The 27,926-nt window shown below is 36.9% G+C and overlaps 7 protein-coding genes and 1 pseudogene across 9 annotated transcripts; 2 read left to right on the top strand and 6 right to left on the bottom strand.

Moving 5' to 3' along the window:
• The first annotated feature begins 4 nt into the window (after positions 1-4).
• LOC104776651 (uncharacterized) lies at positions 5-6,429 on the top strand. Its single transcript, XM_010500750.3, has 14 exons — positions 5-283; positions 712-819; positions 912-1,043; positions 1,705-2,211; positions 2,345-2,465; positions 2,583-2,903; positions 3,029-3,514; positions 3,618-4,459; positions 4,549-4,634; positions 4,721-4,939; positions 5,065-5,193; positions 5,362-5,706; positions 5,871-5,986; positions 6,146-6,429. The coding sequence occupies exons 1-14, from the start codon at positions 17-19 to the stop codon at positions 6,241-6,243; spliced, it is 3,777 nt and encodes a 1,258-aa protein (XP_010499052.2). The 5' UTR covers positions 5-16; the 3' UTR covers positions 6,244-6,429.
• Positions 6,430-6,581: 152 nt separating this feature from the next.
• LOC104776650 (cytochrome b5) lies at positions 6,582-7,743 on the top strand. The gene is made up of 3 exons (XM_010500748.2): positions 6,582-6,878; positions 7,108-7,174; positions 7,274-7,743. Exons 1-3 carry the CDS (start codon positions 6,792-6,794, stop codon positions 7,525-7,527), a joined length of 408 nt encoding a protein of 135 aa, XP_010499050.1. The 5' UTR covers positions 6,582-6,791; the 3' UTR covers positions 7,528-7,743.
• A 579-nt stretch (positions 7,744-8,322) lies between these two features.
• LOC104776649 (protein SPIRAL1-like 1) lies at positions 8,323-9,972 on the bottom strand. Of its 2 annotated transcripts, none has more exons than XM_010500747.3 (3): positions 9,707-9,972; positions 8,893-9,164; positions 8,323-8,598 (listed from the first exon to the last, which is right to left on the bottom strand). In XM_010500747.3, the coding sequence occupies exons 2-3, from the start codon at positions 9,148-9,150 to the stop codon at positions 8,515-8,517; spliced, it is 342 nt and encodes a 113-aa protein (XP_010499049.1). In that variant the 5' UTR covers positions 9,151-9,164; positions 9,707-9,972; the 3' UTR covers positions 8,323-8,514. The 2 variants fall into 2 exon arrangements, with proteins under 2 accessions (XP_010499049.1, XP_087358484.1); XM_087502358.1 differs by having other exon boundaries at positions 8,893-9,244; positions 9,707-9,833.
• LOC104776648 (putative methylesterase 13, chloroplastic) lies at positions 9,963-12,132 on the bottom strand. The gene is made up of 5 exons (XM_010500746.3): positions 11,487-12,132; positions 11,019-11,258; positions 10,776-10,919; positions 10,559-10,690; positions 9,963-10,467 (listed from the first exon to the last, which is right to left on the bottom strand). Exons 1-5 carry the CDS (start codon positions 12,015-12,017, stop codon positions 10,180-10,182), a joined length of 1,335 nt encoding a protein of 444 aa, XP_010499048.2. The 5' UTR covers positions 12,018-12,132; the 3' UTR covers positions 9,963-10,179.
• A 148-nt stretch (positions 12,133-12,280) lies between these two features.
• Positions 12,281-17,110, bottom strand: LOC104776647 (pre-mRNA-splicing factor ATP-dependent RNA helicase DEAH10). Its single transcript, XM_010500744.3, has 13 exons — positions 16,172-17,110; positions 16,006-16,055; positions 15,803-15,883; positions 15,481-15,697; positions 14,959-15,376; positions 14,650-14,853; positions 14,384-14,544; positions 14,081-14,266; positions 13,674-13,905; positions 13,385-13,584; positions 13,163-13,297; positions 12,842-13,053; positions 12,281-12,663 (listed from the first exon to the last, which is right to left on the bottom strand). Exons 1-12 carry the CDS (start codon positions 16,231-16,233, stop codon positions 12,873-12,875), a joined length of 2,127 nt encoding a protein of 708 aa, XP_010499046.2. The 5' UTR covers positions 16,234-17,110; the 3' UTR covers positions 12,281-12,663; positions 12,842-12,872.
• A 1,358-nt stretch (positions 17,111-18,468) lies between these two features.
• On the bottom strand, positions 18,469-20,335 carry LOC104776646 (berberine bridge enzyme-like 3 pseudogene; annotated as a pseudogene). The gene has a single exon (XR_015591221.1). The product of XR_015591221.1 is annotated as a berberine bridge enzyme-like 3 pseudogene (transcript).
• Positions 20,336-23,223: 2,888 nt separating this feature from the next.
• Positions 23,224-24,253, bottom strand: LOC104776645 (uncharacterized). The gene is made up of 3 exons (XM_010500742.3): positions 24,116-24,253; positions 23,897-23,965; positions 23,224-23,659 (listed from the first exon to the last, which is right to left on the bottom strand). The coding sequence occupies exons 1-3, from the start codon at positions 24,155-24,157 to the stop codon at positions 23,411-23,413; spliced, it is 360 nt and encodes a 119-aa protein (XP_010499044.1). The 5' UTR covers positions 24,158-24,253; the 3' UTR covers positions 23,224-23,410.
• Positions 24,254-24,591: 338 nt separating this feature from the next.
• LOC109124991 (berberine bridge enzyme-like 4) lies at positions 24,592-27,012 on the bottom strand. Its single transcript, XM_087502272.1, has 2 exons — positions 26,619-27,012; positions 24,592-25,742 (listed from the first exon to the last, which is right to left on the bottom strand). The coding sequence occupies exons 1-2, from the start codon at positions 27,004-27,006 to the stop codon at positions 24,592-24,594; spliced, it is 1,539 nt and encodes a 512-aa protein (XP_087358398.1). The 5' UTR covers positions 27,007-27,012.
• Between the last annotated feature and the right edge of the window lie 914 nt (positions 27,013-27,926).

Raw genomic sequence — 27,926 nt, 5'->3', positions numbered from 1 at the left:
CTGCTGTTTGAGAGTTATGGAGGGAAGGGAAACATTTTATTTCCCGCGACTCAATTTAGAGATTTCAGAACTCTCTCTCTCCCCATTTCTTCGCTGTGTCTCCGTTCTCAAACGTCGCGATTTCTTCTCCGGTGCTGCGGTATCGGCGTTTCAATTCACACTTTCAATGGCGAGTCCAAGAGTCGTCTCACAAAATAGAAAGTCTGATGACCTAGAAATCGTCTCCGTCGGAGTTCTCTATAGCGGCTCCTCCTGGGATAAGAAGTACTGGAGTTCATCTAGGGTTGGGTTTTCCTGCTCTCTCTCTCTCAATTCATCGCGCTATAGCTCTTTTTATCTCTCAATTTCATTGCTACCTTATTGAATTCCTTAGAAATTGAGATTAATATATAGAATTCAATTGACTTCAAGTTAAGAATCTTCAATGGTGGTGATATGTCTATGATGAAATTAATCTCGATCATTATCGTTTGTAGCTTGATTGTACATTTTCCACTCTCAGGAACGATGAACAGTATAAGTTGAAACTATTTTCTCTGATTTTGAACAATTTTTTTTTTTAAAGAATAGAAACAAGATCCTTATGTTGAGGATGTAGATTGGGATTAAACAAGTAAATCAAACTTGTAATCGAGTGTTCTCAGTTCATGAAGATCTTTTGTTACAACTTATATGCATAATTACTGTTTACTTGGCTTTATATTTCGTCAGGGTAAAGACCGATTCCCTTATCCTGTGGGCTACAGAGCTGTTCGAGATCACAATGGGAACACATATTACATGGAGATTGAAGAAGGTGCCAAAGGACCTTTGTTTCTGGTATGTTGCTGATTCCATATAAAAAACTCTTTATAAGGATGTGCATACTTTTTTTTTAGAATATGCATCAAAGTCTTACTCTATTGATGCAGATTAGATATTTAGATGAATCATGGACGGGGCAGACCCCAGATATTGCATGGGGAAAGTTTCAGAAGACGGGATTCTCCCACTTAAAAATATGGCATGGAAAACGATTTGCATGCAAGATGAACGGCATGGAGGTACACATCTCACTTTCTTTTTGTTACCTTTTTTAGACCATCTTGCTTGTTACTTTTCTGTCCAATCTAATTCACAATAAAATAGATGTTTGAAATCAAACATGCGTCATTGCGTTTCCAATAATGTTCGTGAGATGATTTGGCTAAGCTTTTGAAGAACAGTTAATTGTTGGCCACATGAACACTATTTGTATGCTTGTGAACTTTATGTGCTCGATTATCTAGTTTGCATTGTGTTTAAGTCATGGAACATTATAGTATAAATATTGCCCTTCCAAATTAAAAAGATACAGTTAAATGTGGAGATCTATAAGCTGTGATCATGCCTTTTGTTCTTCCTGATAAGAAGGCCTCTACTGCCGTCTGCTACAAAAAAAAAACAGCCGGTCTTTTGTCATTACACGTTTACTTTAGTATCCTTGCATTTTGAACTTTTCAATTCTACGTTGATACATAGGAAAAGCCGTGATACTTGGCATATACCCGTCAGACAAGTTGAGCATACGACTTTAGCTAAGAATTTTTCAAATGTTTTCCTTTCCAGGCCTTCCTTAGGTGTTGGTCACTATCACTTGGCTTGTAGTTATTCTGATCCTACCAGTGTGATCTGGTTAGTTAATTTTTTGCGGTCTAAGATGACTACGATTTTTTGTTGGTACAGTTTTTTGGCTTCAAAAACCCGTTGGTTCAGAGGTTGCTCCGGGAATTTGTGACCAATTCCCATGGAATGCTAGAATCTACCTCCAGCAGTAGGACCTCTCAAATCCGAACCAATGATGAAACGCCAGCCATGTGTGCAAATCCAAATTTAGTATATTATCTGGACATGCCAGTGGCTAGAAAGAAAAGAAGTAGGAAACCTGGAATAACATACCAGAATTCAATAGTTAAAGAAGGCCATAAAAAACAAAGATTCCAAGACTCATTATCGGATGGCGAGATTTTAAATTCAGCAGCAGGGTCAATCTTCTCAGTAAAAGGAGAAGTGGAGACAGTTGGCCTGAAAGTAGTACCACCCGAGCAGTTGCATGCTAGTCATGCTACAAACGAAAATTCATCTCTAACATCAGAAAAGCCTTCACCAGTGAAAGTTGTCATCCCTATTCAAGAAATAGACCCGCTTCCTGACAGCTATAAATCAAAGCCATTATCCAAATTTTCTGAAGAGGTAAAAATCCATAAAGAACTTCTTGTATGCTTTTCTTGAAAGCTTTTTCTTTTGTTATTTTAGAGTAGTAGACTGGTGAAGTTTTTTTCTCCAGGAAAGTTGTTTCAAACAATAAGAGTCTTAAATTTTGCAGCTTCATGGTTTGCAAGAAAAGGAAAAGGAAAACAAACCCAACGATGATATTTTTCTGCATGAGAGCCAAAATATGACTGACTCCAGTCTTTGTGCACCTGATACTTTGGATTTCCAGCAAGGTATTAGGTTTTCATTCTAACTTGTTTAATACCAAGATGCCAACATCTAGTAGTAAGAAGATTGTAATCATTATGGCTGCATCTTTTCATGGATTCCTTTTTGTCTAATTCTTGCAGATAACAACATATGTTCTGCTCCAAAAATAGATGATGATACAAGTTGCGAGCAAAAAGAAGAACTGACCCTTGCTAACATGGTAGTTGGGGAAGGGCTTTTAGCTGAACCAGATGCAGAGGATTTAGCTAACTCTACTTTGAATCTGAGTTCTAAAAATAGTGATTTTGATTCAGCTGATCAGGAAACTGTCAAATCAATGATGTCATTTCTACTTCCTCAAGCAATTCCACTGCTCAAGAAGTTCTCATGCAAGAAGCCTCCTACAAATTATATGTCAGACAACTGCAAAACGAGCCAACTTGATGATGCGTCAGGAACTGGTATAGTTAACCCTTAGGAAAGGCTTGAATTACTCTGTTTTAGATTTTCCGATTGCAGTATTTTTTTTCACAGAAGTAGTAATTCTTGAAGTATTCTCTTATTCCATAGTCTTCAAAATTTGCAGCTGTGTCACTGTCGATAAGAAACTCTAGTGGAGATGATGAGAATATGCAAGTTGCTGCTCCAGATCCCGATCAGGATTTTGCAAGTAATGTATCCATTGCCCCTGACAGTTTTGATGAGTCTCACTTGGATGGTCCTAGGAGTGGTCATATCATCTCTTCTTCCAAGGAAGCTTATCCAGCAGACCTTCCTAAAATCCCTGTAGCCGAAGAACATGTTGCAACAGTAAATGATCTATCGGTTTCTGCTTTGACGACCACGAAGATCATAGGCCCATCTTCACATGATGTTAGTACTATTGTGGATGAGAATATTCAACACCAATATGTGAAGAAGTCCATGTCAATACCACAATGCAACAATTCATCCAACATGATTTTATCCCAAGAATCAAAGGAACTCTCTGCAGGAGATGGAAACTTGTCGCAGACAGAACACCACTCTGAAAACAAGGAACCAAAGAGTTCAGTTTGTTGTTCTACTGAAGGTAGTACGCTAAATCTATCAATAGCACAATTTGCGTACCCGTAAGCTTTGCATGACTGTATCTGTCTACTATGTAATATAAGCATGAGTCTAATTTCCTGCAGGTAATGGTTTCGTGGTTGGCACAGCCCCTACTGAAGTTGGTTCTGTTAAAAAAGAAAAACATAAGGTGTATAGCAGGAAAAGAGTCTCGACAAATCAAAAGCAAAGAAACAGAAATTCATCTTCTGAAAGTAAAAACAGTTGCAGAAATAATGGAGGTGATGACTCCATAAGGAATATGTCTCCTGTTAAAATTCCACGTTTCATGGAGATTCAGCCGGCCTTGTCTACCAACTCCGAATCAAATAGAACAAATCCACGAGGAAATGAAAACGGTCATGTAACAGAAAAATACCAGGGTCCCGAGTTGGTGAAGGTGAATAACAACACATTACTCGTTCTAAAACGCAATGAGGCGTTACAACAAGATATGAGGTCAGCTCATGCTTTTGGAAATGGAAGTATATCACCATCCTCATTCCCAGCTTCAAAAGTTGAGGATTTCCAAGCCAATACTGGTGAGGCATGCGGCATCCAAGTTTCTGAACCACCTTGTACAAATTCTCAGTATAAGGAAAATACTAGCGAGAAAAGCACGTCTGTACTGGAATCTCCAGCTAGTCCAAATTTAAAGCTGAACAGGGATGTAAAGATCAACAATGAGATGGAAAAAACTGCTGAGCTGCTTGGCTGCTACTTTCATCCCATGCCTGTTTCATCAGTATTACTCAAGTCTGTTGGAAATGAAATCTATATTTGCGTGTTCAGCTTTGCTACAGAGGATAGAGTTAGTACCCTGTTTATGTACAAGATATCAGCTAAAGCACCAAGCAAAGGATTCCCCTCTGTCATTGGTCACACTTCCGCCAAACTCCCCATTGTGGATGACAAGTCTGGTCGAAATGTAAATTCATTTAACTTTTTTCTTCGTTTTTTCTGCTATACCTTTTTTTTTTACTCTCTAGCTATCTGATAGTCGTTATATTTTCTCAGAGAACACTCGAAAGATCTTATTTTCACTTCACTCCAGACGGAGAGCATCTTCTTTTTACTGGTGACATCAAAACACCTTATTGCAGGTTTGGACTTCTTTTTACTGTTTTATACGGTACAGAAATACAGACTAAAGGTATCAGCTAAGGGATTACTCTCTATCGTTTTGCAGGAAGAGGGATATTGATTGCTCGTGTTTGACTTGTACAACAGCCTGCTTTGAGGAGAATGTAGTGAGGATTGTCCAGGTGAAAACTGGTCATGTTTCTCTTGTGACAAAACTTCAAGCAGTTGACAGTGTGCAGTGCGTGGTGGTGTGCGATCCTAACTATCTCATTGCAGCTGTTAAAAGTGGAAACCTTATAGTTTGGGGCATGAACACGCATTGGAGGTTCTCTCATAATAATTCATTGCTCTTCTCTTAAATAGTTGTCAGATCCTTCTTTTGTGTGGAGCTGCAGGCTGGATCATCATTATTGAACTTTCTGCTAATGTTCACTTCTCCTGAATTTGTAGAGGTCCGGCCGAGGAATTCGTTATACTTGCAAATCCTTGCATATCTTCATGCATAGTGGAACTTAAGAAGATCCCAAGATGTCCACATCTCGTTATCGGGCATAATGGTATTGGAGAATTTACAATATGGTATTTTGCATCCTCTCTATCTTTGAATTTTTTTTCTCTACCTATTCCTGAGTTAAATTACAGAACGTTAGTCCTGTTAGGAATGCTGAGGATCAGCCAAACTTGCTTTCCTTTTGCTTCATTTTCCCATGATTGCTTGCCAGCTAATTTTTTCTGTTCTTGACCTAGGGATATTTCAAAGCGAAGCCTAGTATCAAGATTTGTATCTCCCAGCAATATGATCTTTGAGTTCATACCAAGCAGCTTGTTTGCGTGGCATCCTATACATAGTCATTCTACAATGGAGGATCACATTGATATGATTTTAGCTGCAACAAAATTATGGTTCTCAAAAGGGATCAACAACAAAACATTGGTTCCAGCTGAAGTCAAAGACACTGCCATCTGGCTTTTAGTCTCTACCGATCTTGACTCAAAAGATAAATGTGATGGTGTAGAAAGTCCAGATAGATGTTGGAGAGTAGCTCTGCTTGTAAAAGACCAAGTTATATTAGGAAGTCAATTGGATCCGAGGTATCATCACACATCTATTTCTTTACCTGCATACTTTTTTTGTTTTTCTCCTCTGGTTTCTCCATATCCCGAAAGAAGTAGTTTTGATTTGAGGATATATTAGAAGTAAGGTGTCTGAAATGTTAACATTTCTAAATCCATGGTGCATTGGCTATGGAAAGCAGGGCTACTGCAGCGAGTACAGTATCAGGTCATGGAGTAGCAGGCACCCTTGATGGACTTGTGTATTTGTGGGACTTGTCCACTGGTGCTAAACTTGGCTTTCTTCATGATTTCAAAGGTAAACATTGATTGAAAGGTGTAAATATATATATATATATATATATATATATATGTTTCCTCAAACAAAGCATCTCCAGCACTTATATTAAGTTAGTTTAAGCAGATATGTGAAGCCAATTCTCAAAAAGTGATTAATTGTTACATGGAATTTGTTCAGGTCAAAGAGTTTCATGCATAAGTACAGATGATTCAAAAAATATATGCATAGCAAGTGAAGATGGTCAGCTTCTGGTTTATTGCAATCCGGAAAAGTAAACTCAAAATCAAGGAGGACAAATTGGCTTTCAATTGGGTTAGGTACAAACAATTACAAGTTTCTATGCTTGTAAACTTTACCATATGACTTACAATTACAAGATGAGGAGTGTTATATTATCTAGTTGAGAATGTAAGAAGGAAATATATGATAGATGATGATAATAAATAAGGGAATTTTATGTATATAGGTAACATTTCTCAGTTTCCTATATGAGCATATATATATGATATATCTAACTCTCCCTCTGCTAGATTTGTTGTAACTTCAGTGGATTCTATTCTACAGCCATTTTTGCTAAAACGTATAATGAAAATAAATACAAAAGAAAATGAAGTTAAAAAAATAATAAATTATCAACAACAAAAAAAAAAAAAAAAGAAAAAAAATTGAAACGACGACGTTGGTCGTGGTGGTAGGGTTGTTGTTGTTATCGTTCTCTTTTCCCTTGTCTTTCTTCAATACTTGCGTGTGGTCGACAAAATCTAAAAACCCCCGCAGAAAAATCAAAGACCCTTTTCGATTGCTACTTTTGTTGCAGAAGAAGATGCCGACTCTCACAAAGCTTTTCTCCATGGAAGAAGCCGCAACTCACAACAAGCAAGATGATTGCTGGATCGTCATCGACGGCAAGGTCTACTCTTTTTTTCTTTCTCAACTGTTTCTTTCTTCTAAGGATACATGTGTGTTGGAGAAATCTTGAGAGGTTTCTTTCACTTTCGGAAACCATATCTATCTCTTGTTGACTCTAGATTCTTATAAATTTCTGTATATATGTAGTTAGATTGACCAAATCAGAATCTTACTTCTTCTTCTTTTGTTGACTATGTGTTGACTTACTCAATCTTGGTCTTCAAATACAGGTCTATGATGTATCCTCGTATATGGATGATCATCCTGGAGGAGATGATGTGCTTCTTGCTGTCACCGGTAAGCTTCTTCTTTTTCTTTTTCCCCATCTTTGCTTATGACCGATATGTTTGTTGTCTCTAATGTTATAAGTAAAATGTGATGTTTTTGTTGTTGAAGGCAAAGATGCAACGGATGAATTTGAAGATGCAGGGCACAGCAAAGATGCTAGGGAACTCATGGAGAAGTATTTTATTGGCGAGCTAGACGAGTCTTCTGTACCGGAAATGCCAGAGCTTAAGATCTACAAGAAGGAACAGCCAACAGACTCTGTTCAGAAGCTTGTTGATTTGACAAAGCAGTATTGGGTTGTTCCTGTCTCCATTATCACCATCTCTGTTGCTGTTAGCGTCTTTTTCTCTCGCAAGAGATAAGTAGTCTCTCTTTCTTGCCCTTGATATGCTCTGATATATTGAGTTACTGGGGATTCAACTTTACACGAGAACTCCCCATTATAGATTTTTGTATCACAGATATGATGATAGATCATTATTATTATTTTTTCAACTTTCCATCAAACTTTTGTATTGGGATCATGTTTCAATACACAAATTAATGATATGATTAATGGATGGGTTGGTTTGCTGGTATCAGTCTTCTTATAACAAGTCGGCATTGGCCTCCCAAAGTCTTAATTTTCTATTAGCATTGTGAACCTCTTATATTATGTAGGATCTGTCGATTTGATTTTAGAAAGGCCACAAACATCTACCAAAATATCTTCCTTGTGACAGACACTGGTGGATCAATGATATAGCCATGAGAATATCTTAGCTATGATCCGTTTCATTGAAACCCCAATTCCTGAAAGTTGGGTAGCTCTATCTCCAAGTTACAGTTGAGAAAGCCACATCATTGGAGAATTTCTTTGCTTTGCATTGTACGTGGATCTCCTCTCAAGTTCATGCAAGTATAGGAACTGATGTATCGCTTATTGCTTCTGAATTGAAATCGTCCACGTTCTATAAGACCAACCAGTAACAAAAAGGGAATCCCATAGGTTAGATCTTGTTGGTTCTGTCTTCTATTGATGATAATGCCCTGGTGGTGGTATTATGGTCTGCGTCCACTTTGTCTTCATATTTGACAAATGTAATCAAATATGCTGTTGTGAGAAAGTTCTACGAAAATTTTCACTAATCTAAAAACCAGATCGAGAAAATGAACAATGTTGTTGAAAAACATGAGACCTTTCTTAGCCAGCAGTATCCCAAATCTGGTTTGAAAACAAAAACACCATCCAACATAGTTAGTGGCTAAGCACATGTATATTAGGAGACCCAAGTTACCCATGTCCTTTCTTTTACAAAGTTAAGAAAGAAGATGAGAGACATATTTTCCGACGGGGCAAAGACAAGTTGCTAATTGCTTCCACCACCACCGAAGAGGTAATTCAGAGATGAGCCGCCTCCAGGGGTCGCATGTACCTTGGTCGATGGCCGGTCCTGCATTCAGCCAAAATTGTTTTCGTTAAACTGTGCGGTTCACCAATGCATAGATGTTTAGATAATTAGATGTTAACTCATTCAAAAACTTGAGTGAAGTTGTGATTTCATATCATAATGCTGCAAACGAAACTTCAGAGATGCTTTTTTTTTTTTTTGCAAAAATATTTGCTACTTGTGGGTGAGAAGGTTTTGCTTTTGGTAAATGAAATAGCCAGGTGATTACACAACAATGTGAATCACCACCTTGTCTATAAAAAATCAAAAATTTACAGCGATAAAAAGAGATAGTACCGTAAGGAAGTTGCCTGTGTTCTGTCCATCTGCTCGAGTGTAGTTGTTTGTAGAGGAGTTACTGATACCAGCAGGTATTTGCTTGGTAAAATTAGCCGGCTGAGCAGCAGCGGGTTTAGGTGAAGGATCAGCATTCACAGGCAGAGTTTCAGACTGAGGAACTGGAGCATTGCTAACAGCTGGCTTTGGAGCCTCTCCAGTACCAAAAAGATATCCCAAAGAACTTTGCCCACCACCAGCACTAAATCCACGACCCATTTGATCTCCTTTTCCTGGGAAGTACATTTACCAAGGCCTTGGATTCAGAACATAGATGTATATACACTTGTAGATGTATATACAAGATTCAGGTCTGCTAATAACAATCATTGCACATCAAACCACTTAGGCAACAAAACAAAAGATCTTCATCTAACATTCTCACTCATTGTTTCAATCATTTTATCGAAAAACAAACGCAAGCATGCTGCTCTGGTTCAAGAAGCCAAACCAACCACTAACTAAATTTTGCAAATCAAACCGAAAAGAGTCATTGTTAAACGCTATCACATAGACTGATTCTTTCAGAGCCAACAGACTACTACGAATAAGCAACGCCCACAACAACAACAACAACAACAATTGAATACGCATCACAGATATCTCAAAATAAAGCCACAACACATCAATTCTCGATGAGAAACTACACTAAGAGACACCGAGATTCGAAACACCACGACAAACAATTTTGCAATTCCAGAGAACAACAACAACAACACGCACGAAGTAGAAATCGGTCCAGAATAGAAAAAATGCTAAGGTTTATATAATTCACCTGAAAGCTTAACACCGAGGGCAGATCTGGTGATCGGAAAAAGGAGCAACGGCGAGCCGGCCTAGTGACGATGATGATATGAAAGCAAAATCCAATTTTAAGAGACGAGAGAGAGAGAGAGAGAGAGAGAGAGAGAGAATGTGATATTTTGGAGGGTGTAAATCGTAATTTTCGCACCTATCCGAATTAAAAGGCCAAAACGGATTTTTCAAAACAGAAACGTTACTAGTCGCTATTTATCATAACGTTCCATTGATTTCTTTTTGGGAAAATTACTGCTGGTTAATCCAATAATTAAACAGTTACAAAAATGTGAATAAATGACAAAATAATAAGAAATTAAGAACAAGGTCCCAAATTTGGGTTTTGTTTCGTGCTCACTGCTCAAAGCACTTTCAAAAAAAAAAAAACAATCTCTATAAGGGAATCCTATAACCGGTTTGGTTTTTTACTTGTATCCGGTTTTTGGAAAATTACGATGATTTCTTGAAGGGTATTTGAGATATCTCGACGAGGATTCGGTTCAATGATTGAGGTCGAGAGAAGAACGGTGCGTGATCAGAGCCTTTGAGCTGAAAAACTTGTTCCGGTGGGTTCAATTTGATCATTGCTTCCTGTAGAGGAACCGGTACAGCGTAATCCTCCATGGTTTTGATGTAGAACCGTCGGATTGAACCGTAGTTTTTATCTGATACGTGAAGCTTTTCGCTGACTGGTGCGAATGGGATCGGTCTAATGGCTACCGAGGCCAATGCCAGGTCCTATATTAAAATTGGTTACAAAAATAGTTCGGTTCAATAATTAAATCGATCTGTACCGGTTTAAGATTGATTAGTTCGGTTTTCATTTTACCGTTGGTGGGCTCTGGTTTAAGAGAAAGTCTCTAAGCAAAGATCTGTCGAAATCAACGGCAGTTGGAGGGTTCTTTTTGCCGTTGGCGTACAGAAAGATCTGTGCTTGTTGCATCAGATCATTTGACCCCAGCTGAATAAAATATAAATACATCAAATTATTAATATACAGTTAATAAGGAATTTATAAACATAAGATATATATGAAAAAAGAGTACCTGTTGATTAAAGAGATCAAGAGTGCTCTGCCCATTAGCCAACATAGCAGCAGAGATAAAGACAGCTTTGGAGATCTTAGTAGGAAACATCTCCATCGCATATGACATACAAGCTCCTCCAAAGTCATGTCCCACCAGTATCACCTGTTATTATTAACATTAATGTCTTAAAAACATGATCCAACTATAGTAACTTTCATCATTTGCTCTAAACATAGCTGGTTTATAAGATTAATTGTGAACCTTCTCGGTGGGTTTGAGGGATTCAAAGAAGTGGAGGAGAGGCTTGGAGTAGTGAGCGAGGCTTGTGATGTTGTTGGTGTCAATAGAGCTCACACCTGAACCGGTCAAGTCAATAGCATCGACTTGGAAGCCATGTTTCTCTAAGAGGGTTATGGTTTTGTACCAACACCAAGCCCCGAATCCACCACCATGAACCAGCACGAACCGCTTTGTCTCCGAGCCTTCCACCTTATTTAGCTCCTGTTAGACATACACATACGTCACATGTCACGATATAGATAAGCTGTGTACATAAATGCTAAACGGAGTTTCTCATTTTTTATGCGTGTACAAACGATTAACTAACTAATTTGTCTAACTTGTTGTTTAATTTGGAAAACAAGTATCATATATTATCGTATAAATGCAATCTTAACGTATGGTTAGGCTTATTCATTAGTTACGTTTTCTATTGAGCCAAGTGCTTGCCTTGTCAACGAGCTGGTTAGGCTTGATCATGGGATCGGTACTGGACCTTTGTCTAGAGCTAGAGCTTCTTACGAATCCCGAGGTTGACTTCTTGGGAGTCTGGACGGCGGAAACAGGTCCTGAGCTGGTGCCTGAGGGATGAGACGAGGGATAGACAACGGAGGTGGAGCGTCTGAAACTAGGAGGAACAACAGAGTTGCTGTTACGAGGGGTTTGGTTGAAGAGGAGATTAGTCGCTGCTAAGGTTTGCTCCTGAATTACATGAGAGTCTTTGTCATGGCCGTGGTGGTCTTGATGATGTCTCTCTCTTATCTTCTTTGTCTTTGCTTTGATCCCGCCTTTCTTGGAAGACGAAGTGGATGATGATCCAGAGCAGGAGAGCGAAGGAAGTAGTGTCCGCCTTCTAAATGAAGGCATCAACGACAGACGACGCACGTATTTGTATTTCCCGGAGTTACTTCCTCCTCCGCCGGAGGATTTCTTAGGACGTTGTTCCTTCTCGTGAGATATGCATGTGAATGAGTTCCCCATTTTTTAGAATTTGCTGTGTTAGTTTCTTCACAAAACAAAAAGAGATGTTTATACATGTTCTGAAAGAGATGTTTATACTACATGTTCGTGCTCGCCTCTGTTGGTTGTTGATAACAGTTGAGACCTTCACGTCGGGACAAAATATATCCTCATTAGGCTTTGAGGTTACAAAGCATTGATTATTTGACTAAATCTGACTGGTATTGAGGAATATATATGAGAATAACTGTGTTCAGAGTTGGAATGTTTGTACTTTTGGTACATATAATAAGACAATACTTTATTATAAAATGATTAAACAATCTAAACAAAATTTGGTTGCCAAGATGGAGAGACAGATGTGTATAGTGGATGAACATGGAGGGCACATTGTTTTGACTTTCAAGATGAGTCGAGTGCAGGCGAAAGCCAAAAAGGCATAAATCTATTACAAGATACAATAATAAACACACCTTACTTCCCTGAAATGTTAGGTGTCTCCAGCTCTATAAATGAACATAGATTAAGCTTCTTGTTCCTAATAATTAATGCTAAGCTCAGCCACAGTCATCTTCTTTCAACCGAACGCATATCCTTTAAATGTTCAGCATCAGTCTCCAGTGGTATCATCAGTGTTCAACCTCCATCATAATAGAAACAGTTATATCTGCATCAGAGAGAGAAATGATGAGTACACAAAGAACCAGGGATTTTGCTTTCTTGTTCATCAGAAGCTTTGGTCTGCAACTACTAATCCTCTAGGGACGGAGGAAAAAAGATGTAAATCATCTCTCTATGCCATGTTAAAATTTCAAAAACTGATGAGAGATATTGTTGTGATGTACCTTGAAATAAGCAAAAGGGGACCAGTTAAATTCACTCCGTTTTGTAATGATGAGGAGCCAACTCAGCCAACCATAAGGGATCAATTCTTGTGAGGTTCTTGATGTACTTCTTGCTGGTTTGCATGAGCTCGTCGAATATAACACATTCAGGTTTCGCACGGAATAAAACAGAAGTTGGGTGGATGTGGACAATCTCACCACTTTCCAAAGCCCTGTCAAGTCATTAGTTGACAACGGAAGATTTGTAAAGATGAAAAGAGCAGAGCATAATAGGCGTATTTACATGTTAAAATATTAAACAAACCACCATAGGTAACATACCTGTATGTACCGTCCAATTGTCTCTGTGCTGCTTTAAGGAAAAACGATGCAGCAAGACATCTACGAAACTCAAGCATGTCACTTCCGCATGAAGACACATTAAAACCCATCTGTACAACATGTTCACGAATTTGCCTGCAACAATCCTTTAGTGTGATTATCATAATTCATCATAAGGCATAACAATCAACTGTAATTATCTACGAAGAAAGCATAACCAACCTATATATGTCACGAGCATGCTTCAAGGAACGGCTATTCACAAAGTTCTCCTTACACCATTTTTTCATAATTTTATCAATATTGTTTCCACTGCCGGCTACTTTTTTCTTTTCCAAGAACTCATCTGACTCCCGATAAACACTAAGATAAGTTAGGTGGTCCCCTTCAACGCTAGCGAAGTGGTTTCTTGCTGTTCTTGCCTGCGAAGCAAAGAATAGACGTGGCTGCTTTAATCAACTATTAATAAAAAGGAAAATAAAACTATCTCCTGGTCTTTTGGTATGCTCACCTCTTCTCTCTTCTCACGCGGATCATAAAATATGGACTCCACAGTGAGCACGGCAACAGTGATCAGCATTTCCTCTAGACAGTTGAATTGATTGGCCAAAATTAGAGCTTTGGAGTAAATAGGTTCCAGTGGGAGCCGTGACATTTGGTAGCCAGCGGGATCTTCTAGTTTACCATCATCCGTCAAGGCACCAAGCGAGTGCAACTCTGCCAATGCTTTTACAATCGCACCACTGTTTAACATCAGATGAAAATCTAGATCAACAAAGTGTTTATGAAAAACCATTAGAGAATAAATGCTTCAGCTATGAGAGTCACACTTCCCTAAAAGACTTAAGTTATAGCAACCAACAAACCAAACCACCGATATTCTCAGTATATGAGGATATCCACAACAGAAGGAAATACCTTGAAGGTTTATCTATAAAATCAAATCCAATTATGTCCTCAATTCCGAGAGCCTTCAGCTGCAAAATGATATTTGAGAGGTTGCATCTCTTGATCTCTGGTTTAGTTGAGTCTTCCAGTTTCTCAAATTCCCTCTCCGGATAAAGACGAAAGCACTTCCCGGGAACCTCACGTCCTGCGCGTCCACTAAAGTAAAAGCCAAAAATAAACCAGAGAGCATATATACTTGCAGGTAAAACTCCTAACTTTTGCCAACCATTACTATCTTGAACTGAAAGAAAAAATGAATGTAGAATAAGGTACCTTCTTTGAAGCGTCTGTGCTTTTGATGCTGGAACAACATCAAGTGACTCCATGCCTTTCCTTGGATCATAGGTTCGTGCCTTAACAAAACCAGGGTCTATAACGTATCTTATTCCAGGAATTGTAATTGATGTCTCTGCTATATTCGTGGCCAAAATCACCTAAAATGTGCAAATAAAAAGAACTCAGACTGGTTTTATTATCATCCCAACACAATTGACAACCAAATCTCCAAAATAAGCAAATGATAGCTAAACTTCTCTAACCTTACGAAAACCAGGCGGAGCTGCGGCAAAAGCTTTCATTTGCTGCTCTGATGGAAGTGCAGAAAAGATGGGAATTGGCAGTAGCTTTCGTTTCTCTTCAGGTAAATGCTGAAGTCTTTCTTGGACTAGTCTCTCAACAGATTCGATTTCATCTTGCCCAGTGAGGAAAACAAGTATGTCACCTGGCTTCTCCTCCATATGAATCTAAGATAATCAGACGCAGGATTAGTATTACTAAAACTACAAATTTCCATTCCTCAAATGCTGGTAGAGGCAAGAGAGAGATAGTTAGGCCACAAAATGAATAACCTGAAATATGGTGACCAAGGCAGCATCTATATAATCTGATTCAGGATGAACAGTGTAAAGAATGTCAACAGGAAATTGTCGCCCTTGCACATGAACAGCTTTGGCACCACCGTAATACTCAGAGAAAACACGAGCATCCAAACTAGCAGACATGATGATCAGCTTCAACGGAGATAATTTTCTACCTTGACACCCTCTTAATACACCATTCTGCTGAGGACCATTCTCATCCCTTGTTTTTGTCTGCATTTCTAATGCCATATGACCAATCTCAGTTTTCTCACCAATAGGCTTCAACCGAGCCCGCTGTATTTTTTTCAGCAAGGCCAGCAGAACATCAGTATGAACACTCCTGTCATGAGCTTCATCGACAATAATAACTGAATATCTAGAAAGATGAGGATCCAACAGCGCTTCCCTGCAGAGATTTTGACAAAAGGTTTTTAATTTAATGTTTGTGAGAACAGAGAGATCAGCAATAATAAAACTAGGCTACAACAATAGAGTTATGGTTTTGTTTACCTCAGCAACAATCCATCTGTCATGTATTTCAACCTAGTCACATTAGAAGTAGTATCATCAAACCTAATGGAATAGCCAACCTTTTGGCCTAACTGAACCTCACATTCCTCAGCTACCCTTTTAGCAACAGTCACAGCAGCAATACGCCTTGGTTGTGTTATCCCTATCATCTTTCCCTCTCGACAGAATCCAGCATTGTATAGGAACTGAGGCAATTCTTCATGAAGATTAAAAAAAAAACAAAACAAGATCAACTAAAATACTTGGTGTCCATTCACTTTATATATATTCCAAGCAAAAACACACTAGAGATTGAACTTACGAGTAGTTTTCCCACTACCGGTTTCACCAACAATAATCAAAATATCATTCTTTCGAACCTCCTCAATCAAACGTTTCTCCACTGGGTTGAGAAGACATACAAAACACACCAACAGAGTTAAAGTCTCAGCAGCCATGAAAACAAAAAAAAGCACAAAAATTTGACAAAAAGAAAGACAGAACCTAGTTTGTAATAACACGCACCTGAAGCAATAGGAAGAGACTTTCTATGTTCTGTTATCTTTTGCCTCATGCTGTGATAAGTAAAAAAAAAATCAATCGCAAAATCATTATGCAAAAAAATTCAATTTTTTTTTCTGGGTAATCATATCAGAACACTATGGTTGATAGTATACAGTAAGAGACTAACCTGAAGTTCGGTTTGCTGTTTTGTACAGAGCTCCGAGGTTCTCCTTGCGCCATTGATGGCATCCCCAAAATAAAATTCACCGAGGTTTCTTCACAGTAATACGAAGAGATTTCAGAGTCGGACAAGAAATTCAAGAACAGGAGTGATTAAAATCGAGCTCGATTGATTAGAACAGCAACTTGAAAGAGACGATGTTTATGGCCTTTACTCGCTCGTGCGTCTTCTTTGGTTCTTCTATGTCAGGGAAAACAAAAATTAGGTTATTTGCTTGGTTCGAATCAGATACCGGACGGTTGAACCGGTTTAAGATGGTTTTGATTATTTTGTAGTGTGTGATTTATTATTAGAACAATGTTTGGTTTATATATGATTTGTTATTTAGGGTTTAGGTTTGGGATTTTGTGTATATATTATGTTTTGAATTTGCTATATTTTGAATATGATATGGTTTATGATTTTAAATTTGCCTTAAAAATTATACTTGATAATTTGTGGAAAGTTTTTTTTTTTGGTAAACATAATTTGTGGAAAATTTGCTACGAAATGTGCTGAATTCATTTTTAGTTGTTATTTTGTCTCAAGTATTATTTATTTTGGGTAGGCTTAATTAATCAATCCCATACTTAAATGGTTTCACAATCACAAAGCACCATGGTCAATGGTCTCATGAATCAAAAGCCAAAAGCCATATTGCGTACAACGTATAAGATTCATCTATCATTAGATGTGGTACACCACCGGTCAAATTTTTTTTTTATTTTTTTTTAAATTATCAAATTTAGTTAATTTAGTGAAGTTCTAATAATTATCTTGTAGTTTTGGAAGAATTATAGATATAACCATGCTATCTACACATTTTTGTATTCGTAAAACTTTCAACTTCTTTTGTATTGGTCGATAAGACTAACTATATATATTTGCAAAAGCTCAGCTTGATTGGACTAACTATATATATTTATGAATATATATATATATATAGGAGATGGTATATATAAACTCAGAATTGTAGCCTCTAGTGCAAATATATATAATTGTTATAGTGCTGATTTTTTAATTTACTATTCTATATATATATTATTCATTTAAATGTTATTTATTTAGTATTTACTGGGTGTATCTTTGTTCATTTTTAAAAATTGAGAATTTTAATTCTGATTGTAAATATTATTGTTTTTTAATATTTATATATATATATATATCTACATATATATCTATATATTGAATTGACTACAATACATTATAGATTTTGGTTTTAATTTTTCCTAAGATATTTATTTTAAGATTTATTTTCCATATTTATGTGGGTTTAATTAATAAATTATAAATAATTAACTGTCTTTTAGGTGTGTAAATACTATTCTTGTTTATTATAGTGTTTTTGTAAATACACTAAATATAATATTTGGAGTGCTTTTGTTTTAATTGTTTACGAATACAAAATATAAGGTGCTGAACTCCAATGGGGGATTTATTGAAGGTGCTGAACTCGTTCTCTTTACCCAGATTTTTTCATGTTCTTAAATATTTTTTGAATCGGTAGATGATTAGTATTGTTAATTCAATTAACTCTATCCTGCTACTGTTTTTTTTCTCAAACTTAGTAATTTTGTTTTGGGTGATGAAAAATGAATAGCTCTGTGAAACAAAACGCATAGTTATTGTCCACTACTAAAGGAAAAGAGAAAAATATTTGTGAATCAGAATAGTGTAGAAAATATTGTAGACATGAGAATCACAATATTATTTTCTGCAAACTCTTCTAATCTCAGCTGCTCATGACCTCAGCTATAGTAGATGCTGAAATGTTTAGGTAATTAATTTTTCTTTTGGATGTGGTAGTTTTTCTATTCGGTAGAGAATGACATATATATATATATATATATAATTTTCAAGGTTGTAGGTAGGGTTTTCTCTTTTTCAGTGGGATGTAATCTTCGTTCGCAAGTTTAGAGAATATTCATGCGATTTTGCTTGTTTTGTTTTAGGGAATAATGGTAAAGGATATCGTTATTTTGAGTATAGTTAGGATTTGATTTATGTAATCCGATCATTAGGAATATATGTATAACTACTTACCTAATTGTTTTTGTTCTCTCGATATTTTAGGGATGTTGCAAATTTAATTAGATATATTTTTAGGTAAGGTCCGATTCTCGTAAGCGAATTTAATGTTTGATTAAAAACCTGACCCGTATGACCAAATAAGTAAAGATCCGATTTTCAAAATCGGTTTAAAAACCTTTTAAAAAACCCGACCCGGATGACAAAAAAAGAGCCACAAATTTGTACAAAAAAAATGTTAAGATAGATGATTTCATAAAAAAAATTATTGAGTGATGATGAATACAACGAAGAGATCCTAATGCAATTGGGAGAATAATGATTACATAAGGCTATAATCTGACTTAGAGACCTTCTTAGAGAATTAAGAGAGGGGATTATTTGTTTTTATACTCTCTCTACAAATTTTCTTCTAGCAGTAACACTTCCTTTCTCCTCTTAATTCTACTTTTTTTCCTCCCAATTCTACTTTTACTGAAAAGAGTTAACATTGCTACATTACACGAACAGGAGGAATACTCTGCTCATTCTTGAAGAAATTCTCAGGATCATACATAGCTTTAACTTGCATCAATCTCTTCAAATTACCCAAGAAATACTTGTATCCGTAGATCTTAGCCTCATCCACGTCTGTCTCGCCACTTGGATTGCTTCCAATATCGATGTCTCTGTAATTAAAGAAGGCCTCTCTCGGGTTACTTGACACGTACGGTTCCGCAACCTCGTAAAGCTCCTTCATCGTACTCAGGCTAGCCTCCGTGTCGTTTGCGTCCTCCCATGTCGTATAGTATTGAACCTTGAACAAGTTTCCTTTCCGGTGAGGAAATGCTGTGGCGTTCGCCGGAATCATGTCCATCATCCCACCGTAAGGGTTGAAGTGCAGCCACACAATATCGTTGAACTTCAACATTGTCTTCCAAATCTTCTCTATTCCTTCTTTGGGGATTGGCTTTTTCACGTAATCAGATTTACTCTTAAAGAATACTGGATCCGTTGGCCTATCTAGAAGGACGGTCTTCGGTGTACCGGCTGGATGCATGGCCCAAAACAATATCGTGTTAAGCCAGCTCATTTCTTGACAATCTTCACGTCTCAGCCCTAATTCAGGAAAGCTCTGGTTCATTATCTCCATCAGCTCATCGGTCCGACCCAAGAACTGAGCATAGAATACAACCGCGATGGTTCTCTCTTCGTGTTTTGTTCCATTTACGACCTGAGGCATTGCTCTCAAGAAAAGACTATCAGGGAATTTGTAAGCGACGAGCTGCCATTTGTAGAGAACATCAGTGCCTCCTTGTTCCAATGTTTTGTTAACCTTAAACACTGTCAAGATCTTTGGAACTTTAACGAGTTTGATTTTCCAAGAGAGGATAACTCCAAAACTTGCACCACCACCACCGCGAATGGCCCAAAATAGATCTTCTCCCATAGTAGATCGATTCAAGAGCTTACCGTTGGCATCAATTAATTGAGCATCAATGACATGATCCACTGTGAGTCCGAATTTTCTTATCAGATTTCCGTACCCTCCACCGCTTATGTGTCCTCCAGCTCCTACCGTAGCGCAAATACCACCCGGGAACGCTAGCGTTTGGCTTGCCTCATTGATCTTGACATAGAGCTCTCCCAAGGTCGCACCAGCTTCAACCCATGCTTTCTTGCCTGACACGTCAACAGTAATAGACCTCAGATTGTTCATATCGAGAATGACAAATGGCACTGACGACGTGTAAGAAAGGCCCTCATTGTCATGACCACCGCTTCGGATACGGATCTGGACACCATTGGACTTTGCGCAGACCACCGTGGCTTGAACATGAGATACATGTTTCGCCACTACGATGGCTACTAGTGTTTTGTGGATAGGGCTTGGGAATCTCTTGTTTTTGGTGTATGACACGTAAGAAGACAAGAAGGTGGTGCTGTTATCGGCGGTGAAGATGGCATCGATGATTGGATTCTCCGGACTGGTATGAGAGCGAAGACATTCAATGAAGTTTTCAGAATTTGGTTTCGTTACTTCTGCTTCTAGAGCCGAAACCAAAAGAACGAGACACAAAACAGAGAGTGCTTCTTTCATTTTTGTTGTTGTTTTTGTTTTTCTCTTACGTCTGATCTCTACCAAGGATTTTAATTTATAGAAATGCCAATACAGAGACAAAATCATATTAAATTGACTGTCTCTTCCATATAGGCGTACTTTGTAAAACAAATTTTTGACTTTTCTTCAACTTGTAGGTGTTTGATTTGAACAATTAACTGATGGAAATTACAACAACAACATTACAGGAACGCTTTCATGATCGAGACCACATGAATTGAACTCGCTTACTGTCACTATAGGTATAGATTACAAATTTACAAAGGTTTTGTAAATGGAAATTATTTACAATTAAAAACCTAATTTGTATAGATGAGACTTCATATTTTTTCCTTTTCTTTTAGTTTTTTTTTAACAGTCCTTTTCTTTTAATTGTCAACAGCTTTTGAAACTTAATTTGTATAGTAATAAAAAATAAAAAACGTAGTTTTTGGTTTTTTGCTGATTATATATATTATGCCAAATCCACTGAAATTTCCTCTCTAGCTATATTCTCATTCAATTCCTGTTGAATGCAAATTTTAATGGAATACGTTTTTGTCAAGACTAAGTCACTAAAATACCAATGACTTTATTTTTTTATTTTTGTTGGGGTCAAGAAGTACGGGAGAACTCTTGATAGAATAGGCTTTTTAAGTTTATTTTAAAACTGCAATTGACTTTTCTTATAGCAGAGCCAGAAAAGTCGATTATTTTTCTAAAACGTTATCTTAAATGAATTTCAAAAAAGAAAAAAAAACGTTATTTGCAATGGTAACTGGTGTAATAATAATAATAATAATAATAATAATAATAATAATAATAATAATAATAATAATAATAATATTAGTGTTAAGAGTTTGAACTGTATCTTACGCATGTAACTGTATCTGTTGTTTAGATGCTTTTCAAATTGGTTTTCTTTTGTGATGCTTCACTACTTGATCTTTTTTGTTGGTTTTATTCACTACTTTAACCTATTTGCAACATTCGTATGTTGAAAGTTTTACATGATTTGCAATGTTTCTGATCTAGTATGATACTATTGACTTCCCAATTTAGAGATGTGATAAATTGGGAAGATAAATTGGGAAGTCAATAGTATCATACTAGAAATGACATCATGGTGAGGCCACCTTCTATATTATTTTACTTCAGATATTTGATAATTAATATGTAGGTACTTAATTACTTAATTACACCAGTTAACGATACTGCTTTCTTTATTGTTACGTTGTTTGTTCAGTAACGTCAAATTGCTCCAAGTTTAACGTTAAGCGTGAGATTACACTGCCTACAAAAATTAGAGAAAGTACAAAATTTTATCTGTATTTTAAAGTATATCTGTACTTTTTAAAATTATCTTATATGGAATATAACTTTATACTTTTTTATTTATGATTATATTAGAGCTATTGATGATACACATATTCTTGCAATAGTATCAACAAAAAAAACATCTTATTTTCGTAACATAAAAGGTGATATATTACAAAATATGTTGGTTACTTGTAATTTTAACTTTGAATTCATGTATGTGCTTAGTGGATGGGAAGGTTCAGCTCATGACTCAAAAGTATGTATATGTCTTTCTATTATAAATATGTTTTCTCAACATGAAAAGTGACAGTATATTATTATTGTATTTTAGAAAAGTTTTATGTAGTAGATTGTGAATTTTCAAATTGTCGAAAATTTTTAGCTCCTTAACATGGTGTCAGATATCATCTACAAAAATTTCCTGGTCAAAAGTCACAACACCAGCGAATGTAAAAAAGTTGTTTAACCATCGTCATGCATCCCTAAGGAACGTGGTTGAAAGAATATTTGATATTTTTAAATCTCGATTTGCAATCTTTAAGCATACACCTCCTTTTCCTTATAAGACACCAGAAATTGTACTTGCATGTGTTAGTTTACATAATTTTCTGCGAAAGTTTTGTCGAACGGATTTTTTTCAGAAGAAATCGAGAGTGCATAAGAAATTGTGGAAGAAATTAATGATGATGATAATGCTGAAGTTCTTACAACTCAAGAACAAGAAAGAGAATATGCCAATGAGTTGAGAGATAGCATCAAACATGTGGTTCACTTGAGAGTTGAACGTAAGAGATTATTTTTATAAGTTCTATTTTTCTTTTATAAATTTTGAATTCTATTCTCTTGATTTTCAAATCCACTTTATTTGACTTTCAAATCTACATTGTTTGATTTTCAAATCAATATTATTGGATTTTTAAATCAACTGATTCCATGTGGATTTCCAAATCTTATCAGGATTTCTAAATCTATTAATATCAAGGATCCAATAACACCCCTTAATAATATTTTCAGCTCATTTTTGTTATACTGTACAAAAACACTTGGGGGTTCACCTTGCATTGCACTAAAATACACTTGTAGATTGAATGATGTTTTTTTTATAGTTTGCAACTTCAATTCATTTAAAAACAAGGAAACATTTTACAAATATATAAATGAAAGTAATGAACATGCTTAAGGAAGGTACCCACATATAATAATTCCACTAGAATATTATCCGTGCTATAATAGGGGTTAATTTTTTTTTTTGTATATTTTATATTTTAAAATAAAACTTTAATATGTTGTATTAGTTTATGTATCTGAAGTTATTTCAATAATGTATAAAACATAATTTTGTAATTTTTGTTTTAAAAAACATGTAAGATGTTATATTATGAGTAATTTAATATATGTTATACTTTCTGTTTTAATGTATTTTTTTAAAAAATTCTTTAATATTATAGTGACGTATTATCTATCCATGCTATAACAAATCAAATTAGAGTGTTTCTATTTTTTTAACTTATTGATCTATCATATATTTATGATATTCTTAAGAATATCGAGTGAATTCTATTATAGTATATAAAATTATAGAATATCAAAATTATTTAAAAAGTTTATTATAGTAAAAAATTATAAAATACATGAAAAACAAGAAAACCGTAAGGCGGAAAGGAAAACACAAAATCTTAATTAGAAACTTCTTTAGACAGGGCTGGGGTTTGGCGCGTCGGAGGTTTTACCTAAACCCTTATCTCCTGTCACACCCCTTTCTCGACTAAGAGCTCGAACTACGGGTACGACGGTCCTTTAGTGTTGCCATCACACTTTTTCAACCACTCCATTTTTGATGTTGAAACCACCGTGCACGTGTCTGAGCAGCTGCCTCCAACATTTGCATGTTCAGTGTCATCTCCTCCATCAGGAAACGAGGTCTTGCCTCCTGTCATAACATCCATGAATGCGGTATCATGGTCATCCTTGGCAACCTCTGCAGCCTCGAGAGCTAAACTTTCTTTAATCTCTAGCGTGTTTTGATCCTTAAACAAGATTGAAAGAAACATATTGTAACAGATTGTTCGGGTTTTTTAATTTGTTGTTTGTCTGAAAAACGATCATATTCAACCAATGTTCAAAATGAAACAGCAGATTTATATAAGCGCCGCATCAAAAAAGTTTATTATTGATTAATGATGACTTTTAACAATCGTAAAAGAACGACAAAAATTGAAACTTAAAGAAAAAAAAAAACTCTAGGGTAATATGATCGAACATACCTTGCATGAAGGCTCAGCAGCCTTCAACTTATTTGATCGTCTTCTGAATTTCACACGGTATCTCGGGATCTGTATCCAGAAGTAGTAAACCACAAACGAAACGACTCTATTTAGAGAGAACCAAAGAAAACAAAAACAAAGCTAAAAGAGATAAAACCCTGGAAAAAAAACAATTGTCATCGAATTGTGAATACAAGATGCAAAATCGAGAAGACGTACCTTGCGGTTGTTGAGCCACCAGAAAGCCTCCTTATCATCCATGATCACGGCCGTTTCCTAAACACCAATCCCGAAAACACTTCAGATTTCGACTATACAATAAAGTGCGGCGTGCATCAGGCTAAACAGAGAAGGGTTATTCACGGGGACCTTGTTTAGTTAAAAAATACAACATGGAATTGGGTCAATCGGACCCAGACTCGGCCCTGAGCTAAAGCCCAATAAACAAAAGGCTTTTGGACCCTTTTTCTGTTTCCGGCTACCGCCACAGCCTTTGTTTAAACAGAAAAAGGATATATCAAAATATGTTCAAAGACAATGCCTTTCGTAAAAGTCTTTATTGAGTAATGATAAAAATATATGACACAATGATCGTAAGGTTAAAAGGGACAATAATGAAAGCTACCTTATAGGCTATATATAAGCCAATAATAACACATGCCCACATAAATTATTCACTTGATAAAAGAGTAGTATCAATGCAATACACGAACAGGAGGAATGCTCTGCTCGTTCTTGAAGAAATTATCAGGATCATACTTCGCTTTAACTTGCATCAATCTCTTCAAATTACCCAAGAAATACTTGGATCCGTAGATCTTAGCTTCATCCACGTTTGTGTTGCCACTCGGATTGCTTCCAACATCGATGTCTCTATAATTAAAGAAGGCCTCTCTCGGGTTACTTGACACGTACGGTTCCGCAACCTCATAAAACTCCTTCATTTCTTTCAGGCTACTCTCCGTGGCATTTGCATTCAACCATGTCGTATAGTATTGAATCTTGAACAAGTTTCCTTTCCGGTGAGGAAACGCTGTGGCGGTTGCCGGAATCCGGTCCATCACTCCACCGTAAGGGTTAAATTGCATCCACACAAAATTGTTGAATTTCAACATTGTCTTCCAAAGCTTCTCTAATCCTTCCTTAGGGATTGGTTTTTTGACATAATCCGATTTGCTCTTATAGAAATCTCCTGGACTCGGTCTATCTAGAAGAATGGTTGTTGGAGTACCGGCCGGGTAATCGGCCCAAAACAACGTCGTGTTAAGCCAGCTCATTTCTTGGCAATCTACACGTTTTAGCCCTAATTCAGGGAAGCTCTGGTCCACTATAGCCATCAGCTTATCGTTTCGACCCAAGAACTGAGCATAGAACACAACCGCGATAGTTTTCCCGCCGCGTTTTGTTGTGTTTGCGACCTGAGGCATTGCTCTAATGAAAAGATCTTCAGGGAATTTAGTAGCGACAAGCTGCCACTTGTAGAGAACATCAGTGCCTCCTTGTTCCAATGTTTTGTTAACCCTAAACACGGTCAGGATCTTTGGAACCTCGACAAGGTTGATTTTCCAAGAGAGGATAACTCCGAAACTCCCACCACCACCACCGCGAATGGCCCAAAAGAGATCTTCTCCCATGGTAGCTCGATTCAAGAGCTTGCCGTTGACATCAATTAACTGAGCATCAATGACGTGATCAACAGTGATTCCGTATTTTCTCATTAGATTTCCGTAACCTCCACCACTTATGTGCCCACCAGCTCCTACGGTAGCGCAAACGCCAGATGGAAACGCTAATGTTTGGGTCGCGTCACTGATCTTTGTGTAGAGCTCTCCCAAAGTTGCACCAGCTAAAAATTACAACTATACTCACTTATACAGTCGAGAGAAAAATCGGGAGAGTGAATCCCACGCGCGGCGATTTTTCTCTCTCTAAAGCCTCCTTCTCCTGATCACAACCTAGTGCGCCGACGCCGTGTCCTCCGTCAATTTCGGTGGCGGTGAGGACCCTCCGGTCCATAGTTCTTCATTCGTGACTTGTTGCATCATCCCGGCGAAGCTGTTGGACGAAATCAAGGGAGCGGTGGAGAGGAAAAGCATCCGCGAGACGCTGACGGTAAAGAGCTCTACCGGAGGTGTTGCTACGCGGAGCGGAAGAGGAAGATTCACGGCGAAGAACGAGAGAATAAGGTAGATAGATCTGGAGATCGGAGATTCTGGAGGTTTCACCGGATTGGTTATGATAGGGGAGGTAATCTCCGATCTGGTGAAGCTAAGCCACCGTCGACGGTCCTCTTATCTACTCCCTGCTGCCTCTCTCTCTCTCACGACTGAGCATGGATCCTCCACGACAAATGACAGATCGGATCTCTTCCTCCTTCTCAAAACGGTTCTACGGTGGCGGGATGGCAAACGGATCTTGAATCACCATCTCCGTTCAGTTACCGTCGTCCAGGCTCGCCGGAGATCCTGTTCCGGTCGAGTATCCGCAATTATGGATAGCGGCTGCAAAACGAGTTCTTCGTTTGTAGATTAGGGTTTCACGTAGTGCCGGTTTAATCCGGTTGTTGTAACCCGGCCGGTTTTGTTTTTCCAACGGTTTAGTCCGGTTTGATGTAAACGAGTTGGACCTTTTGGGATTTCTGTATGGGCCTACTCCAGAAATAGCCCACTGGGCATTATATTTTTATAATTGAATACCTTTTAACAAAAAAAAAAAATTGCACCAGCTTGAATCCATGCTTTCTTGTTTAACACGTCAACAGTAATTGATCTGAGATTGTGCATATCAAGAATTACGAATGGTACAGACGACATGTAAGAAAGACCCTCATAGTCATGACCACCGCTTCGGATACGGATCTGTATACCGTTGGACTTTGCGCAGATCACCGTGGCTTGAATATGAGATACGTGTTTCGCCGCTACGATGGCTAGGAGTTTTGTGTAGTTAGGGCTTAAGAACCTCTTGCTTTTCGTGTATGACAAGTAAGAAGACAAGAAGGTGGTGGTGTTATCGGCGGTGAATATGGCATCGGTGATTGGTTTCGTTACTGCTGCTTCTAAAACTGAAACAAAAAGAACAAGACACAAAACTGAAAGTGCTTCTTTCATTTTGTTGTTGTTTATTTTTATTTTTCGTTTTATTGTAATTATGTCTTACGCTTCTATATCGGATTTCAATTTATAGCAAAATCTACAGAAATGTTTCATGTTAAAAAAAACATTGACTTTTCATATAGGTGTAGTTTGAATTTATTATATAAACATGTAGTTATTTTGAATTTCTTCTGTGAACATGCAGGTTTATTTTGAACAAGATTATGGATATTACATAGTATATTACAGGGGAATCTCTTTCATGATTAGTATCAGGCATTTGAGTCGCGTCAATTGAACTTTCCATTACACATGTTTTGGGATTATTAGTTTTGGTAGTTATAGTGAAGATACCAATCCATTTATTAAAACAATTACGATGGAATTTCTTTGATTTTTCTGTCAAAAATATATCTAGAATGTACTGAATTTTCCTTTCTCTTCTATACCAAGTTCCAATTCCTGTTTTTTTTTTTTTTTTTTTTTTTTTTTTTTTTTTTTTTTTTTTTTTAATTGTTCTCCCTCGTTGAATTCAAATTTACGTTTGTATTGTTGTAAAATACTAATCAATGTTTTTCCATAATTAATGTGATGACCGTAATTTTTTATATAACGTCAAGTGACTTTTCTTATGGCATAAACGTTGATTGTTTGTATTTTATTAGAACAATTCTTGGGTTCACCCCTTCCTACTTAAGGAAATAAATTATTGATTAAGGAATCAAATTATGTATACCAATTAATTTTAAAATTATTAATTCTAAACATTATACTATAGTTTTAAATTATAAAATCTAAACCCAAATCACTCTTTTTATAAATCCAAATTAAAATATAGTTTTCTTTAATTGTAAAATCTAAACCCTAACCACTATTTTATAAACCCAAACCAACATATAATTTTGCTTAATTTTAAAATCTAAATCCTAAACACT

This window comes from Camelina sativa, chromosome 3, assembly GCF_030686135.1.
Source record: "Camelina sativa cultivar CO46 ecotype springtype chromosome 3, ASM3068613v1".
Lineage (NCBI taxonomy): Eukaryota > Viridiplantae > Streptophyta > Magnoliopsida > Brassicales > Brassicaceae > Camelina > Camelina sativa.
The sequence above is the reverse complement of the archived record's forward strand: the minus strand, read 5'-3'. Positions and strand labels throughout refer to the sequence as shown.

Excerpts from the sequence above, each read along its gene's own strand:
- LOC104776651 (XM_010500750.3), top strand. The coding sequence starts at position 17 with ATGGAGGGAAGGGAAACATTTTATTTCCCGCGACTCAATTTAGAGATT. Across the intron at positions 2,904-3,028 it reads TGATGATGCGTCAGGAACTG|CTGTGTCACTGTCGATAAGA; the intron begins GTATAGTTAACC and ends CAAAATTTGCAG. Across the intron at positions 4,460-4,548 it reads ATGACAAGTCTGGTCGAAAT|AGAACACTCGAAAGATCTTA; the intron begins GTAAATTCATTT and ends ATATTTTCTCAG.
- LOC104776650 (XM_010500748.2), top strand. The coding sequence starts at position 6,792 with ATGCCGACTCTCACAAAGCTTTTCTCCATGGAAGAAGCCGCAACTCAC. Across the intron at positions 6,879-7,107 it reads GGATCGTCATCGACGGCAAG|GTCTATGATGTATCCTCGTA; the intron begins GTCTACTCTTTT and ends CTTCAAATACAG. Across the intron at positions 7,175-7,273 it reads TGTGCTTCTTGCTGTCACCG|GCAAAGATGCAACGGATGAA; the intron begins GTAAGCTTCTTC and ends TTGTTGTTGAAG.
- LOC104776649 (XM_087502358.1), bottom strand. The coding sequence starts at position 9,177 with ATGTACTTCCCAGGAAAAGGAGATCAAATGGGTCGTGGATTTAGTGCT. Across the intron at positions 8,599-8,892 it reads ACACAGGCAACTTCCTTACG|GACCGGCCATCGACCAAGGT; the intron begins GTACTATCTCTT and ends GGCTGAATGCAG.
- LOC104776648 (XM_010500746.3), bottom strand. The coding sequence starts at position 12,017 with ATGGGGAACTCATTCACATGCATATCTCACGAGAAGGAACAACGTCCT. Across the intron at positions 11,259-11,486 it reads CTAACCAGCTCGTTGACAAG|GAGCTAAATAAGGTGGAAGG; the intron begins GCAAGCACTTGG and ends TATGTCTAACAG. Across the intron at positions 10,468-10,558 it reads TAAACCAGAGCCCACCAACG|GACCTGGCATTGGCCTCGGT; the intron begins GTAAAATGAAAA and ends ATTTTAATATAG.
- LOC104776647 (XM_010500744.3), bottom strand. The coding sequence starts at position 16,233 with ATGCCATCAATGGCGCAAGGAGAACCTCGGAGCTCTGTACAAAACAGC. Across the intron at positions 15,698-15,802 it reads CGGTAGTGGGAAAACTACTC|AATTGCCTCAGTTCCTATAC; the intron begins GTAAGTTCAATC and ends ATCTTCATGAAG. Across the intron at positions 14,267-14,383 it reads GCACAGACGCTTCAAAGAAG|TGGACGCGCAGGACGTGAGG; the intron begins GTACCTTATTCT and ends CTTTTACTTTAG.
- LOC104776645 (XM_010500742.3), bottom strand. The coding sequence starts at position 24,157 with ATGGATGATAAGGAGGCTTTCTGGTGGCTCAACAACCGCAAG. Across the intron at positions 23,966-24,115 it reads GGTGGCTCAACAACCGCAAG|ATCCCGAGATACCGTGTGAA; the intron begins GTACGTCTTCTC and ends TTCTGGATACAG. Across the intron at positions 23,660-23,896 it reads CTGCTGAGCCTTCATGCAAG|GATCAAAACACGCTAGAGAT; the intron begins GTATGTTCGATC and ends ATCTTGTTTAAG.
- LOC109124991 (XM_087502272.1), bottom strand. The coding sequence starts at position 27,006 with ATGAAAGAAGCACTTTCAGTTTTGTGTCTTGTTCTTTTTGTTTCAGTT. Across the intron at positions 25,743-26,618 it reads GAAAGCATGGATTCAAGCTG|CTGGTGCAACTTTGGGAGAG; the intron begins GTGCAATTTTTT and ends TGTAATTTTTAG.